Source organism: Branchiostoma lanceolatum, chromosome 2 (assembly GCF_035083965.1).
Source record: "Branchiostoma lanceolatum isolate klBraLanc5 chromosome 2, klBraLanc5.hap2, whole genome shotgun sequence".
NCBI lineage: Eukaryota > Metazoa > Chordata > Leptocardii > Amphioxiformes > Branchiostomatidae > Branchiostoma > Branchiostoma lanceolatum.
Window position 1 is genome coordinate 7,356,455 of NC_089723.1, and position 17,693 is coordinate 7,374,147.

The window sequence follows — 17,693 nt, forward strand, 5'->3', positions numbered from 1 at the left end:
AAGGGTTCCGGATCATCGTTTTTTTTTTCTTCATTTTTCGGACTACGGATTCCTTGTCGGATCCGCCTGTATCCACCAAAAATATGGACGGATCTTGTGATGTATCACAACAGTCTACTATGACATCGACATAGAAGGCTGTTCTATGGTGTCTTCTTGGAGCAAATACCAAATGAAACCCATGGCCAGATTCACTGGACGCAAGGTCGTGGACAATACATTAGTGACAGCTAGCGATGTAGCCAGGAACTACATTAAATGGTTAATGAGCCTGAAGTTTTGATATGGATCGTCAGGAGTCACTTTTGCACGGTGCTGCATACCGGCAGTCAAGAATATAAGGTCGCGTGTAGGACACAATAGAACAAACTATCTTAGTGTACCATTGGCGTTTCATTAGAACCATCCCAACAGTTCAGAGATAATCCCCTGACTTGAGAGATGATCCTTACCGCAGGTCATGCGCACACGCTGATGTTAAACTCTGTACTAGCGCACACCCTACAGTTATTTTGCACCCTGAGCCATTATGTTCGACCAAGCGATCGTATGTGACACTGTGTGCCTATACTTGGCCTCCTGACACATATCCATATTTGGCGTCTTGGTCCATATAAGGGGAATCTACCGGTGCAACAAGTTGTTCAGCCAGCGTTTTCACATACCTGGGCGCACCTACACTAGACCACACCTTAACGTTCTCTCTTTAACCTGAGAAAACAACCCACAAGATGCCTTTTCCTGTAGAGTATTTTACATTTTAGAATGATTGACAGCCCATGAGACCACAATTTTCTCCGACCTCCCAACACCACACTGTCCCGGAAATTCTTCAGCACCAAGGACAGGGGAGGGCGGCTGATTTACGTGCTGTTCTGAGTTTATTGAGTTGAGTTTATTGAGATACCCTTTAGCCCCTCTAGGGGGCTAATCTTCCAGGGCTCATAAACACTACATGTACATCACAAAATACATACATACGTACACACATAATTACATATTTACATACTGGTAAAAGCAGGTAGAATTGAAGAAAGGGATTGGTTGAGGTCAGAGGTCAAAAGCTAATTATGACTGAAACCATCAGTCGACATATCTGGCAATAAAAACTGGACATCAGAGAAGTTGAAAAACCGCATTGCGTTACCAATGACTCATGTATTGTACAGTGCAGAGGTGAAACGGGCAGTACAGAGGTGTATTTATACAGTTCATGTTGGGCAACACAATGAAGACCGTGCAGTAGCGCCCTCTAGCAGTCTAGCTTTGAAGCGCAGTGTCCACTCTTCGTTATTTTTCTCCATGGCTTTATATATGACGACCACACTTCTTTTTATTTTACAGGCTCTGACATCTGTGATTTTTAGGAAAGTAAAAAGCAATTAGACTTTTGGATTAACCTTCTTAGCTGAGCCTGTTGAACTGCGGCACAGTAAAACTCCACTTGTGAGTTCAAATTGGCTTGTAAGATACTTATGAAAGGCATAAGCAATTTCTCGAAATTGTTTCAATAATCTAAAAACCAAACTCTTTAGCAGCTACCAGATTTTTCAAACTTTGCGCTCAAAAGTAATTTTTAAGCCTGTAGCGGAACGGACACTCTTTCAGAGGAGCCAGGGTCCCGATCCCGGCACGTGACTGATCCATGGGAGGGGTTTCCTTCTCGAGGAGTTCCATGTCGAAGTAGCACACCACTTGGGTAATGAGTTGCTTGATCTCGTTCAGGGCAAAGAAACGGCCTGGACACATGCTGACTCCATGGCCGAAGGGCAGAAGGTGATGACGCAATTTCCGGCCATTCTTGTAGAAAGTTGTCTTCTCCATACCGTTCTCCAGGAAACGGTCATACTTGAAGGTCTGAAGCAAAATGTGAGAGATATGCAAATTAGATCATTCCTTTATCTTCTGTTGTCGTCACGCATTGTGCCATTTATACATCGTGAAACATCAAGCTAACAAACAAATGAATATATTATGATTAATAATCATTTATCAAATCATCTACAAATAGATAAATAAAACAATACCTATCCATCACTTAAACATCACGACCATAGTATGTCCAGAACACAAAATATCAAAACCGGAAGTTCTGCAGCAGTACCGAAGTAAGTCGCCAGGAGGCTCATAATCGGACTTGACCTTCGTCTCCTCGATACATACCCACCTACCAAATATATTAAAAATCTATCAACCGCCTCTTGAGTTATGCTGTCCGCAAACATACGCATCCAACCACAAACACACTTCTCGCCAAGCACAGACATGGCTCCAGCTGCTTTTTGACGTGTACGTTTTTAGGCGTTTTTTGTTGGGCTTTCGATTTTGTCCCGTTGTCTTTATGTCGTCAAGTCATACATAAGATGGAGTCATTCCTCTGCTTGGAGAGCACAAACACACCCAGACATCCTCCAACCCAACCGACCACACACGGTACCGAAAACATAACCTTCTTTCTTGGCGAAGGTAACAAATGTCATAACGTTACCTCAGGATCTTCATAGACTTCGGGGTCCATGTGTAGAAACCCTGGATACAGCGCCACCCTGTCGCCCTTGCGGATGCGAAAGGTACTGCCGGATTCCAGGGACAGCTCCGCATCTTCGGTGGCGACACGGATGATGATGGAAGCACTGCACATGCGCAGTGCCTCGTTGATGGCGCTACCTGTATCAGGAGTAGACAATGTGTGAATTTTCTGTATCAGTATCTGTATAGCCGGTATAACCGCCATTCGGCTTAACACACCAGCTTGAATGTAATCTTCATCACATTATTTCTTTGTCATTTAACAATAAGCATCGGCACAGATCTAAAGGACACCTCTTATCATAATAAAGGATGCTTGCTTTAGCTCAATTAGTAGTAACCTCAAAGTTCAGCTCTTGGTTCCAATTACATGTAAACATGTAGTTGGTTACTGGGAGGCCCAGGTTCGAATCCGGGGAAGGGCATCTTGGTTGGAGCTGCATTCGTCTTTAGGAAGGGACGTAAAATGATCGGGATCGAGGAGGTGCCTCGAGCATGTTAAAAGGCGCTACAGCCTTATCACTCTGATGGATACCTCCTGCTATACTTTAGATGACTATATGAATATGATCTTCATTATTTGTCATTAGTCATGGCGTGCAAGGAAAGCACTAAAGCCCCCCTGTCACTGGACCTACGGCACGCTGACGGCGTCGCTGTGGCCGATCGAATGGACAAAGAACGAATCTTTTCAAGCTTTGTGTATTTTTTGTTGTCTTTTTGGTCATGCTTGTACGTTTTTAATGATATTCCCATTATTAAGTCAAGAGTAACACAAATCCAGTTTAGGACGCAGTGACACGTACCGCCAGCGTGCCGCGGGTCCAGTGAGAAAGGGCTTAAGCGGCTAAAATCGAAACTATTACGCGTATGCTTTCTGCTACGATAATATCTAACGCTCACACACCGAGACATCTCATGTCGTTCAGCTGCTGTCTCGTCAAGTGGATCATCTCGCCTCCTGCCTTCACCGTCTCCAAACTCTGCCCAGTCTTCTTCAATACCTGAGAAGAGAATGCAAGATTAAACAGTTCGATTATCACCTTTAGTGATGGGAAATAAAATGTGTGGATCTTTATTTAACGTTACTTTCATGAGCTTTGATCAAAGACTATAACAAATCTCTTTATTCACAACCACAATTCACAGTTACAACAGCCGGCGTTTCGGCGCCCGCCTATCACTTTCTTCAGGGCTACACTGAGCTGGTTCTAGCTTCGCACTGCAGTTAGGTGTCGCTGCTTATATGTGAAAATACTTTACGTTTGGGACCGCATACTTAAGTGAACTCATTGGTTGTGAATAACTTTGTTATACAGTCATTTACCTGATGAAAGTATTCACGGATATCACCAAATTATTTTTATGCTTAAAGAAAGCAAATAATATGATAAAGAGAGGAGCAATTAAGAATGTAAAGATAATGGCAATATTTACCTGATCCACTTCTGCCCTGACGGCATCCATTGCGTCAGGATCCTTCAATAGGTGGTACAAGGTCCAGAAAGCCGCGGGGACGGTGTTACTCTGCGATGGAAAGGGAAGGGGGAGAGGTGAAACACTACAAACCTGTAACCTTGTCAAACTACCTCTACACAAGGATCACCTGGCCCCAAAAAAGTGACAACTTCACAAACATTGAACAATCTGACTACAGTGACCACCTGTCCACATAGACCAGATTTCTCTGAGCGGTCTTCTTGGGAAGTTTTGACTGTCCTTGCCACTGATACCAAGTGCGTTACATTATTTTCTGTTCACAAATATGGATCCATAGGAAATTTCTCCTATAGACTACACACTGGCAAAACGTCGGTGTTTCATATGTCGCTTTGTACTAATTCTTAAGATATCAATTTTGGGATGTTGATTCTTAGCCTGTGTGCCATCCTATTCAGTTTACCAGGGGCTATCATACTCGTCCCCTCAAAATCTCTAGTTTACTTTGAGGGAGCATGTATGGGAGCTAGTGGTAAAATATAATAGGATAGTTGATTCTTACCAATGAAGCCCACATGGTAGTAAAGTTACAAGCCGCTGTTTCGTCAGGAGACAGATTTCCGTCGGCGTAAATCTCCTGCCTCATCCGGGTGAAATCACAGACGTCCCGTTGACAGAGCTCAGCCGGTGCCACCATGGACTACAAACACAGTGAAACATTTCAGAATGAAAATTCACCCATCCTTTCTTGAATTATCATGTTTCAAAATCTACAACTTAAACGACCCAGCAGTTCCAAAGTTGCTGGAAGGCCCTAACTCATGTCACTTCTTTACGAGCACAAGGGTTATCTACCAACAAAGGATCGACCTTATCTTGTCCAGAGATATCAAAATCGCAAGTTCTGATGCAGTGCAATGGAAAGCTACCAGAGGGCCTAAAATCCAATCATTTCTTTGATATTACATGATCTTACCACAGACCAAATTTCATGACAATCCGTCCGGACGTCCATACCCTCCTAAGGTCAGAAGAACGGACTGTCAGTAACCATACCTACATATCATGTCCACCCCATATTTACACATAAAATGAATGAAATGAATGAAAACCTTTATTGCCCATTTTTGCCGCAAAGGGCTAAGTACAGGTCCGTCGCAACAAAATAAAAGAAAACATGTTGGATAGATACAGTTTTAACTAAAATAGATACAAAATAAACATGTTGGACAAATAGACTTGACAGATACAAAATAAAACTAACTATCATTAGATAAATTCAACTTCTCCTCGCTTGTCAGTTATTGTAGAGATAAAAGAGCAGATATGTTTCTCGATGGAAGTTTTGTCTTGTTGCATTAGGAAATTTACATTTTCTACATTACTTAAGTGTATGAAATAGGGAAATAGGTGTTGTATAAGCCTATACAGTTCAATTATCTTTTTGCTGTACAACCTACATTCTGTTACAAATTGACATTCGTCCTCTATTCTATTCAAATTTCAATAAACCGTCCTGGAAAGTTATTTTAAGGAAAGACAGAGAACGTTCAAACATACCAACCAAGGCATGTAACATACCTTCAGATATTCATATCGTTTCTTGGTCTGTCCCAGAAGCAGCCAGGGTACGTTGGAAATGATCAGCGGGAAATTCTTGTCGTACTTCTGGAATTCCTCCATGGCGTGCAGAAGTCTTGCTGTCTCGTCTTTGTCTTCCTTGTGACTCCCAAACAGCGTCTTGTATGATGCTGTTGAACGCAAAATCAACTGTGATCCCTTATTTGTTATGGTTTTCTCACGAAACACTTGATTTGATTAAGGATAAATGCTATCTATAGTTTGATTGAAGCTGTTTCCTCAATCAATGTTATTTTTTAAGGTAATTTTTTTCCTCCTTAATTCTGGTTTGATTCAAAAGTTTTGTTGAGATAAATATCTGTGTATTATATATTAATGTTGATTTACTTTATTGGGTTTTGTACAGATTATGATCATGTTATTTTGCGCCGGTTTATTTGACTTATGTACCATACATTTTTTGTTTTTCTGCTGTATTCTATTTGTTATATGAAAATCAATAAAAAAATCAAATATAACAACGACAAAAAAGTCAACTGCAAAATGGATACCGTGAACATTTTTTTGATAATTTGTGATGGCTGAATGAATGAAAGAATTAGTTTTTTTTTATTATTTTGTATATTTGGCCAATTTACACTATTTTGCCAACAACCTATGAAGCCTGGTAGAGGCTAGTTGGAAGGGGCCTTACCGCTAAACATGATTCTGTAGACAAAAGACCACAGTTCTCCCTTGTTCCACTCCACCTTTACGTCTGTAGCGGCCAACATGGCGGACTGAAGGTTGCCCATCATCACCTAGAAAGAATGTGGAGATGGGCGATTTGATGAAATTATCGTCTGCGCAGTTGTCAATCATATATAGTTACAACTCACAAGTCAAGTAAGATCCTTCCGTGAATTGTTTCATCAGGTTGGTAAGTGACTGAAACAAAAGACTCTTTCTACACAAACAAAAGATTTAATCAACAGACGTTTTGGTGATCATCTGTCACCTTCCTCAAGGCAATTCTTTGTAAATACTTTACGTTAGGGAGCGCATCTATAAAAAGCGACACCTGTACTGCAGTGCAATATGAACCAGTCAGAACTGCCTTGAAGAAGGTGACAGATGGTCACCGAAACGTCGGTTGAATAAATCTCTTGGTTGTGTAAAAAGAGTATTTTCATTCAAGTGATATCCGCTTTAGAAGTGTGGGAGGGCAGTTTGTAATGGTGCTTGTAAAAGTTATAAACAACAATACACGAGATAAACATACATGGTAGACAAGAGTGTTATACTTAGCCTAATCTAATACAGTCAACTTCTTCTCGCTTCTTTGTATATGCGTGGATGCAGGAACAGATAATGTTTCTTATATATATACAGTGTTTGTCTAAACGAGTGTACAGAAAGTACGAAATGGAACGAAATGGAACGAAATGGACGCATCAAAAGTATAAATTTGTAGTTATAAGAATGTACCTCTGTGACCTTGTCCAGCCCCTGTCCCTGTAGTTCCTTTGGGAATAGCGCATCAGTGTCGGTTGGGATCCATTGGCGGGGGGTACCGTAGAAAACTGGTGTGCCGAAAGCGCGATGGGCTAACTTCGAGGAAAACAGTCGGAAGTCCAGAACCCTAATAATGACAGCAAAAAGCCCCTTTTCAATGAAATTATTTTGTTTAATACAAACACAATGAATGACACATCACCAAAACAGGGGAAGATGAGTACCTAACTTCGGTTAGGGACGTCCTTTCGCATAGGACTTTGCTGGAGGTCCTGTGTTTGAGGAGAGCCATACCTTGAGCACGTTTAAGTTCCCACCACACTTATCTAAAAGAGCATGGGTTCATCCTAATGCGGTTAGATCAAACCTTACAGTCTGGTCTTACGCAGCCGTTGTGTGAAAAACTGGGGCGTTACGTTGTTCCAACTGGTTATACGAAACAAATAAACAAACAAACAAAGATATGAACACAAACAGACAGTTACCTAGACACAAGTACGTATTCGATGAAGCCATCTGAGACGTTACGAACAAGACCACACCACATGTCAATGGCAAAATATACAAGAGCCGGAAGTTCTGCTGCAGTACTAAGGTTGGCCACCAGGAGGCCTAAAATCGACCGTCGGATCAACAACATTTACCCACACACCAAACATCATTGCAATTCATTCATCCACACAAACACACACACACATATGCGGGCGCACACACATTACATAAACACACACTGACACTCACACACACACACACGCGCGCACAAACAGAGTAAAATATTTACCTCCACTTTTCATGAAGGTAAAAAAGATGCAACTTATCTACGACACTTCTCTTCGCACTAACCTGGTGTTCCGGATGGCGTGAGTGAATGAGTGCGGATCCAGAACGAACGTGGTGTAGTGGCCCGCCAGGCGTACGGTAAAAACGTCCCCATATTTCTTCCAGCGAGACGTGATGAAGCCCAGAGGGTTCTGAGAAAACTCCAAGGCGACGCCTAAGTAAGGAAGAGGACCGGGCTCCAAGGGAGGCTCACCAGATCTCCTGTGGGAATGGGGGCGGGTGGTAGTCTTCTGCTATAGCACTTTACGTTCATGGATCAAAAGCGCCACCTAGCAATTCTTTCTTGATCTGCAATCAGATCTTATCAATGAAGCTTAGAGCTCATGGATCAAAAGCAATGTTTAATATACATTTATATCTACCAGACTAACTACGTATACGCTGGCTATAGGAAGAATAATTTGCCATGTGAGTTTGTCCACTATAGGGGTTCATTTGCACGGGAATGTGGAAATACTTACCCGTAGACTCACTCTTCGTGGCGAATTATATTTTTACCTACTATCGACTTGAACCCCTTAAGGAGGCCTGGTGTAGGCTAGTTTGTTTCAAGGTCGAATAATTTAAGTTCAAAGTTCATTAACTTGTTATGGACAGCGCAGCATTGTGACATGATTCGAGTATACATAGAAAAACACCAGTAGCAACTCAAGCTCCAGATACATGCTCGCCCCGTTAATGTAGAATGGACTAGATATTCTAAAGAAGAATCTATCGATGAATTATGTTTAATGAATGAATGAAAGACCTTTATTGTACATTTATGCTTAAACAAGCTAAGTACAGGTCATGGTGATAAGCAAAGGAATACATGCAGTGGTGATAGTATAACGTAATAGAAGGTGATATCTTACTACGTCTAATAGGACTAATCTATAGTTGTCTACTATTTACAGGTTCGACTTCTTCTCGATTCTTAAGGCATGTAGATGTATGTAGATATGGAGCTCGTAATACATGGTTTGTTCAGTTTCATAATAAATAGGAATTTTTCAGTGCTGTTTATATTATATATCTAAAACTAGGGAACTTATCTTGTATATAATTATAAAGTATATTTAATTGTGCCCCAAATGTGAGCTGGGTAACTTGGACTACAATCAATTAAAATCAATATTCCCTTGCTTGTGCTAACTGCCCCAGGCGGGCCGGCAACAGCCCGAAACAACGGTGAACAAGTGACGTTAAGTCCTTCCTACCTGCGCCTTCCTGTCACCTGTAGAAGTACGACGACAAAGACCACCACCAAACAAACGCCGAGCAGTTCTGTTATCATCTTGATTCTTGTTGTATGTCGGTGGTGATTCTAGTCTATGTTATGCCTGCACAGTCGTGGCGCATGCGTGATCGGCCTCTTCACAAAGTCCAAGTCCAGTGATCGCTTCAAACGTCGCCCCAAAGTCCAGTTTTGGGGTCTAGAGTTCATCTACTTACGTGGCCATTTCCTCATGCCGCAACTGTTGTACATGTGTACGTGTGCGAGCACACGCCCGGCCATCTTACACCGAACTTTCCTACCACACACCACCACAAGGACTGTATTTCTAATTTTGATAGACAGTACGGTTTAAGGATTCTGGGCCACAGAAACGGTTTACTTAGTCGGAAGTGTCGTTTTTGTCAACATATGATGTAGAAGAATACAAGGCTTGAGTGACGAGAAGATGCACTTAGTTGTTTAGGTCGTTCAGTGGACTTTGCTTCTCCGGACGTTTGCTACTGTTTGATTACAGATAAGTCATATCAGCTGAAGGTCTTATCAGCTGTTTGTGCAACGTTACGCCCACACGGGTTTTGTGATTGATCATTTTAGATCATACGATCTAATCTCCAAGCAGATGTATGGCTTGTTCCGGACTGTGCCAATAGCGTATTTAAAACAACGCACTACTCCATGAAAAGCGTACAAAGCACCGCTCAAAAGTAGCCCGATTGCTGCATCTGCTTGGAAATCGAGATTACATATGATTTTCTTTTTTCTTCTTCAAATTTTGTTGCGACTTCTTGTCCCTGACCTTAACTACACGTGTAGCGGACGAAGGCCAGTTGTATAGTAAAACCCATGACTTAAAAGTAGGGCCAGTCTAGTGAAAAAAAAAACGTGTCGTTAAAGAATAATATTCTATTAAATTCTAATCACTTGTTGTGGCAATTTTTTAATGGAAAAAACGTGTCTCCTGTCAAAGACGGTTTCCCGATATACTCACGCACTGGAATAAACATTAGCATTTACTACTGGCGGAAAAAAAACCATCAGTATTGTCCCTTTCTGTCGCACTCGAACGAAAAAGAAGACCGACTTGTCAACGTTTTGAACGTCATGTTTGATATCTGACTCATTCCTGATATGATTTTCTTTCAAAGAAAGGAAGTATGTCATAAAAAGGCCAAGGACAGGATGTAATTTGGACATTGACCTGTAGCGCCACATCACACTCGGTGTTTGTTCTTGCTCGATCACCCCATTTTTCTACAAACATGACCCTCGACACAGCATCTCAGAAAGGTAAATAGGCATAACAAGGAGCGGACAATCGCAGCGAGGCGGAAATGATTTCTTTGAAGTACCGCCAGCATTTTAGATAAATGAAATAAACTACAATAGAATAGACAAGAGGCAGTATCATAAATACGGTACGTGTAGTTTATTCTAGGCAGACATCGACGGAAGAGAGACGACAGACAGAGAGAGAGACACACATACACATACACACAGAGAGAGAGAGAGAGAGAGAGAGAGAGAGAGAGAGAGAGAGAGAGAAAGAGAGTTAGGAATCACTGGGAAAATTATGCACATAATGTGACATATGGATTTTGGGAGGGTCATTGAATACACAATGTTATTAGTTCGCAAATGCAATATCCAAAGTTCAAAATACGTGTGCCAATAAAAGTCACGCCGGGAAACTGGGCCAATGAGTTGATGGTGATTAGATAATACAGTAACTTTTAAAGTTTCAATCTAATAGATACCCTAATTTATACTTTCTAATAACTCTATCTATACAAAACGTTCTGCTTATGCGTGGAGGGTCAAAGAAATTGTGTCCTTTTCGTTGTTGTGAATTTTTCTTCCTGAAAATTGCATTTATAAGTACTTTACATAGATGGCGCTGGTTATCGGTCATTAAGCTAGCTTGTTAGGCTGCTTAAAATCGCAAGGGGCCGCTCTTTGTTACTTACAACGTAAAGCAAGATGGCGACAGTCAACAAAGACAGCAGCATCCTTCCCTTGTTGATGGGAATGTCTGATTTGGACTATAAACGTACCCTAGAACGAGAGGTAGAAGATATGAAACCTGACGACAGGGGACGACAACGATTGAAGAAGATTCCCAGCGATCCAGAAGACTGCGTGTCCATGTTAGTCAACAACTTCCACATAGCGCCCACGACTTGGAGAGCTCTCGAAAAAGAGACACAGGTAGAAAAGTTTAACTGGGTCATGTTTTATGCACTGTAACGTTGGGTAACCTAAATTCGTGGGGTACTTAAAGTCGGGATTTTTCGAAAACGGGGTATTTAGGGATATGTGCTAGATGCAAAATCAGTTATAACGCCAGCAATGCAAAGCAGATAGACTAACGTATTCAGAACACTGGCTGAAAAGCTTCGATAACCATGCATTAGAAGTTGGCGACGTCAAAAACTCTCCGTCCCTTATTGACAGAGTCTGGGGGCTTCGTGGGAGAATCACCCAGCACGGTTGTTCGCTGGTTTATAAGACAAATGTCACATCTCCTGCCTGCTAAACACAATTATTTATAAGACAACTTATTACAATCTCTTTTGCTAACCTGCAACTGGATTCTAAGTGTGATCAATCATCAAAAATCCTCTCTGTTGCTACAACCTACGGCACGTGTATTTTCCCGCCGCCATATTGTTAACCAGAATCCTGTTGTCAAGCAGACGACAAAGGTTTGTGAGGAACACTTTTTTGTCTAAATGCTGCGTGTGATAGTGGACTGAGGAAGATATTTTCCTCAAAGTTTGCTCCTAACACAACAAGGAACACATGGACATAGTAGTATTACCATTGCTACGGCATCCAGCTAACTTCCCATGAATAATGTAACGACTTACACGTTGCCCGATGACGACGATGGGCCGACTTTGAGTGAAGTTCTACCAAGAACCTCCTTGGTTCTACCGACTCAACACACGGGTTGTTCCCGAACTGGCCTGATGTGTGCGGTACGGCCGTTTTTTCGTGTATTTTTTTTACTTGGACACGTCTATATCCATAGCACTCTCCTCAAGCCAAGGATAGAACGAATAGCTGCTGTATAAAATGTGATTAGCGGTAAGATATTCAAGACGAATCTTCTCTCCCGAATTAATGTGCCCCCCTGTCCGACAGCACCATAATTGTGCGTGCGGCGGACGGTAGTTTCAAGTTGAAATATTATGGTGTCAGCACGACTAGAGACAAAGTCTACCATATATATGATTAGTGCAAAGATAATACATGATACTGACAGAATAATAGAAAAAAGGATGGTTTATTGTTCTGCTAGATTGATTTCAGTCAACCATTATCGGAAAAATCCCGAATTTAGGTTACCCAGCGTTACATGTCTTTTAATTCTTGCCCCCGACTTTAAACTATCGTATTGATAGGCGTAAGGTGTAGTCAATGCTCTAGCATTCGTGGTTCATCAGTCAAAGACTGGGTCAAGGGAAAAGGGGGAGGGGCCATATCGGTTATTTACATAACGTACAAAGTAACGAAGGGCAACAAAAACACCCCAGCTACTCATATAATCTCGGGCTAAATTAGCTTTTTTACTTTTCATTGTTTTCTCATTAAACAGATTAAGAAAGAACTGTAGTTGTACTGAATATAGCTGGTCATGAAAGAATTCGAAATCTGAATTTTTGGACCATATGGATGATGTCATCAAATTTTATTGCCCTTAATTTGTTTTTGTTTTTCTAAGAGAAAACACAGCACTTTGGTACATAACACTATAATGAAACTATGTTTTCCATGTGCATAATGATCAAAGCTACAAACTTATGTTTGCACAAATTGATATCTACTTATCATCTGTAGTTATTATAGACTACTAATTGTTTTTACCTAATTAAAAAAAATCATTTTCTAATGATGGACACTTCATAGATATCAATTTGTGCAAACGTACGTTTGTAGCTTTGATCATTATGCATATGAAAAACATAGTTTCATTGTAGTATTATGTACCAAAGTGCTGTATTTTATCTTAGAAAAAATTATATTATGGGCAATAAAATTTGCTGACGCCATCCATATGGTCCAAAAAATCATATTTAGAATTCTTTCATGACCAGCTATCAATATTCGGTACAACAACAGTTCTTTCTTAATTCATTAGTGAGAAAACAATGGAAGTTCAAAATGCCAATTTAGCCAGGGTGGAAACCTTAATTGTCACATAGTTTCTCAGATACAAGCTTCTGTTACGTTGACACTTTCATTCTGTTTCAATGCTTTTTGCTTCTTCAATTCAAGCAAGGGGGTTAAATTAGTTAAATAATCTATTAAACCTCCTTGGTTCAAAGAAGCTCTTAGATTACAATTAACAAGTGATCAAGATTACGTCATGGTGACTCAGTAGTAGGCAAAAAAACAAGTGGTAAAGTTATGCAAAATATGTTAATCACTTGTAATTGGGTCTTCTAATTTATGTATCAATTAGTGATCTGATCAGCTAATATCCTTTTGCCTACCTGTCCTTGAATGGTGCCCGGATGTTAACAAAAACAGTGATCACTCACAAATTTGTACTGTTTGATACATGGGGTTTACGGAAAAGCCGGGCTGTCTACCAGGCCAGGCTACCCTACCAGGCTAACATACATGTACATTAGTTATCACAGTATTTGCAATTTAGACTTAAAAGAGTGATGCAGTGTTCTGGCCAGTCTGAAATTTTAGTCTGTCATCCCAATTTTTTTGTTATGTTCCAAAATAGTGGGCACAACTCCAAGAGGAAATGAAAAATTAAGGTGTTTTAACAGGCCATGTTGATTTGATTACATGGATGACATCCTCTGGGAACCCAAAAACTGATGCGAGCGTGCAAATGATAATAAAAAAAGTTTGGGGAAAAAAAAAAGTTACCTTCATTATGAAATCTAAGTAGTCAGGAATTTTGAACAAATGAATAAACACACAGTATGGTCTACTGAATAATAGATTCTTAATTTTTTCTTTCACATCTTCTTTGACTTTGGAATTGATTTTGACATACTTTGATATTACTATCTGTTCCCCGAAATATTTTTCTTCAAAAAGTTCAATTCATGGCATATATTTTCTATTTTGCATCTCCTTTTTACTATTTACACTTAGTCTAATGGTCGAAAACTTCTTTTTTTTTGGAAATGGACGAAAATGATGCGCTCGGATGTCCTCCATATAATCAAATCAAAATGGACCTATTTTCATCACACATATGATGATCAACAATTGTAAATGTTATCTTTGTTTCCACCATTTTATGTTCAGTCGACGATTCTGATGCGTCTGGGAGAGCGTGGTATGATCCGACTGGTTTCCACAGCTATCATGCAGAAGAAGATCCTTCTTGAGGTAAGAATCTTTAGCTTTGTGGAACCCTGGACAATTAAATGTTTTGCGCAATTGTCTTCTTGAGAAGATGGTAATGAAATATGACGTATTGTAAATTCTGAGATATGCATATGCACTTCACATAACACATGATGATGATGATGATGATGATGTGATGATGATGATGATGATGTGATGATGATGATGATGATAATGTGATCATGATGATGATGTGATGATGATGATGATGTGATGATGATGTGATGATGATGATGATGTGATGATGATGATGATGTGATGATGATGATGATGATGATGATGAAGATGATGATGATGATGATGATGATGATGATGGATATCGTGCCTACTCCTACCTCTTGACTTTACCATTTAAGTACAGCTTACTTCAAAGAACATTCCATTCAAATCTGGCTGTAGAAGTGACCATCTCTATATTATAAGGACCACATGCCAAAAATGGGACCAATTTTTCCCATTGACACCACAGTTTAGTTACCACTTATCCACATAAACCAGATTTTATCGGTCCACTGAGTCTTCTTGCCAGTTTTGACCTATTTTTACATTTGCCGAGAAGGTTATGTTTTCGTCAGCGTTCATGTGTGTGTGTCCTTCCGTCTGTATACACGATAACTTAAGAATGCCTGGATGGATTGTCTTGATACTTGGTATGTGGGTAGGTCTTCTTAAGACCTCAAACTGCCTAGTGGCTTTGCTATGGTACTCTAGTGGAATTTGCGGTTTTTATATTTTTTTCATATTTTCTTTGTGCTAGATGATGCCATCTAGCTATGCCGGAGACAGCATCACAAAGAGCCGTCTCTATCTCCACGACACCGTCAGGACCATCACCACAATGTCCACCTACCTTCCTGCGGCCAAGAAGCTCGGACAGTTCTTCAAGCACCTTTTGCCGTCATTCGAAGACATTCTCGGCGACGCTTCAAAACAACTATGGGAGACGAGAGAAGTTGATGTTGAACAGATCGATTATGCGTTAAGAGGACTCCATAATATAATCGTGTCAGCAAGAAGAAAGGAAGTGTTGCAACCCTTCTGTAAGTCTAAGTGTTATGAGTATGTGTTAGACATATTGCATACTATACATCCCACAGTGTTGTACTATGCTCTCAGAATCGTTTACTACACAGTAGAAATGGGAACCGACAAGGAGAGAGAAAGGTTCAAGGAAGAGGCGGGGATCAAACTCTTGGAAGAGAACATGAAACTGTTAAGAATAGATACAGACAAACGCGGGGTGAAAAACTTGCTGCTGCTTGCTGGATGGTTAAAGGATGAAGTAGCAGACCCAGGGTCTACTCCAGAGTACTTTAGGATATGTCCGAAGATAAAGAGATTGATAAACGACGGACCACAAGTGGAGGAAGGTATTATGCTCCACACAGGGGTTGTACCGGTGATATGCTCTCGACTGGAGTGTAGAAAAACAGAGACAGTTGGGGAAGCAGCTGGAAAGCCTCTGAAAGCTTGTGCGAGATGCTTGTTGGCTCGGTACTGCAGCGTAGAGTGTCAAAAGTTGCACTGGAAGAACGGACATAAAGAGGAATGCTTCACCAAGGAAGATCTTCTGAAAAACGTGTAGATATTGAGAATATGAAGCTTTGCACAGTTATATTTTTGTTTCTTGCAGATTCATTTCAAATACAGTACATGAATGATATACAAGCAATGCTAGTGTGGTCTTCAAATATTTGAAATTCCAATATTTGATATAATTTGATGTTAACCCTTTGGCTGCTAACCATTGCTGTGAGTGATGCATTTTTTAGGTATAGATGAGCTTAGCTGGAAGAAGGTTAAAGCTTGTGACTCATTGGTTGCCTTCCTTCTTCAAATTTGTGTTACAGTTGCCATTTGTCACAAGTCTGTATCTTACAGTTACATCAAAGAGGTTAAACTTCATTGATTATATGCAATTTAAGTTCAAATTGATTGTGTTTTATTATCCACAAATATTTTGTACATTTTCTATTATAGAAAAAAACAGTATAATCTTTTATGTTACTTTAATAAAGTTTTTTTTTTACATGTATAACATGTTATGTAGTTTATTACATATGAGGATATAATGTTACAGTCAAAGACACACAGTAAAGTCAGGCAAATAGAAGTTACTACTTGGCATAATTATACGCTCATGCTGTCGCAATATGATTTGAGCTGTATTTTATGTATTATTGATTACGAGCTTCAACTAGCAAAATTTAGCTTTAGCTCGCAAAATCAAGCTTTTAGCTAGTAAAATTTAGATGAAAGTTGTAGTGTGTTTTCTACCATTTTGAGTACATATAAGATCTAACATAATTTCACCAGCGTACATAATTTCGCCACCATGAAAAGATATGTCCAAACAGATCACCAACCCAACATCCTCCAGTATAATACAATGGGGGGTGCTGCACTAGAGATCTCTCAAACCCACTGTTTTTCATTATGTGACCTGGTGGATTAATGTTAATGGAGGTTAGATGTATTTGTACTTTGCGACAGCGATTGCCATGAATCATGTATCATGTATGGTCTTCAGGAATTAATTGAATTAATACATTACCTACATTTTTATGTATTATTTTACTGACTGAAGGTCACAGATAACCAAGCTCTGTATATTTTAGTCCAAGTGATCAAAGAAAGAGGCCATATTCATTGTACCTAATCTTGTCACATAATATTTGAAGTTAGCAAATTTTCATGATTGGAATATTTTGACATTTGCAAACAAAAGATGTACAAATGATAGATCGTGTGTGTCGTTTTTGTTCCTTAACACTTCATATAACATTAAAGTTGTAGTTTTAGGAAGATTGAAACTTCAATAATCGGTAGTTTCTACTAGAATTATCCAATTAACAGGCTATGTTGATTTCATTGTATGATGACATCCGAGCGCGCATCAATTTTCGTCCGTTTCCAAGAAGAAAGTTTGGGACTATACTGTAAATCGTACAAAGCAGCTGCAAAATGATTGAATACATGCTGTGAATTGCAAAGAAAATATTGGGAAACGATACTAATGTCGTAGAATGCCAATATCAATTCCAAAGTCAAAGAAGAAACTGAAGAAATGAAAATGAATATATCATTCGCTACCTTATGTTTAGTCATTTGTTCAACCACGTAGAATTCACGAAGGCAACCTTTTTTTTTTGGGGGGGGGGGGCAACTTTTTTTTCATTCGCACGCTCGCATCAGTTTTGGGATTCCCAGA

At 40.0% G+C, this 17,693-nt stretch overlaps 2 protein-coding genes across 2 annotated transcripts; one reads left to right on the forward strand and one right to left on the reverse strand.

Moving 5' to 3' along the window:
• Positions 1-1,489: 1,489 nt before the first annotated feature.
• LOC136426625 (cytochrome P450 7A1-like) lies at positions 1,490-8,549 on the reverse strand. The gene is made up of 10 exons (XM_066415303.1): positions 8,523-8,549; positions 7,888-8,117; positions 7,018-7,171; positions 6,245-6,350; positions 5,551-5,720; positions 4,532-4,669; positions 3,967-4,056; positions 3,437-3,533; positions 2,489-2,667; positions 1,490-1,857 (listed from the first exon to the last, which is right to left on the reverse strand). Exons 1-10 carry the CDS (start codon positions 8,547-8,549, stop codon positions 1,564-1,566), a joined length of 1,485 nt encoding a protein of 494 aa, XP_066271400.1. The 3' UTR covers positions 1,490-1,563.
• Positions 8,550-11,040: 2,491 nt separating this feature from the next.
• LOC136427316 (uncharacterized) lies at positions 11,041-16,483 on the forward strand. The gene is made up of 3 exons (XM_066416126.1): positions 11,041-11,308; positions 14,381-14,464; positions 15,240-16,483. Exons 1-3 carry the CDS (start codon positions 11,081-11,083, stop codon positions 16,065-16,067), a joined length of 1,140 nt encoding a protein of 379 aa, XP_066272223.1. The 5' UTR covers positions 11,041-11,080; the 3' UTR covers positions 16,068-16,483.
• Positions 16,484-17,693: the final 1,210 nt, after the last annotated feature.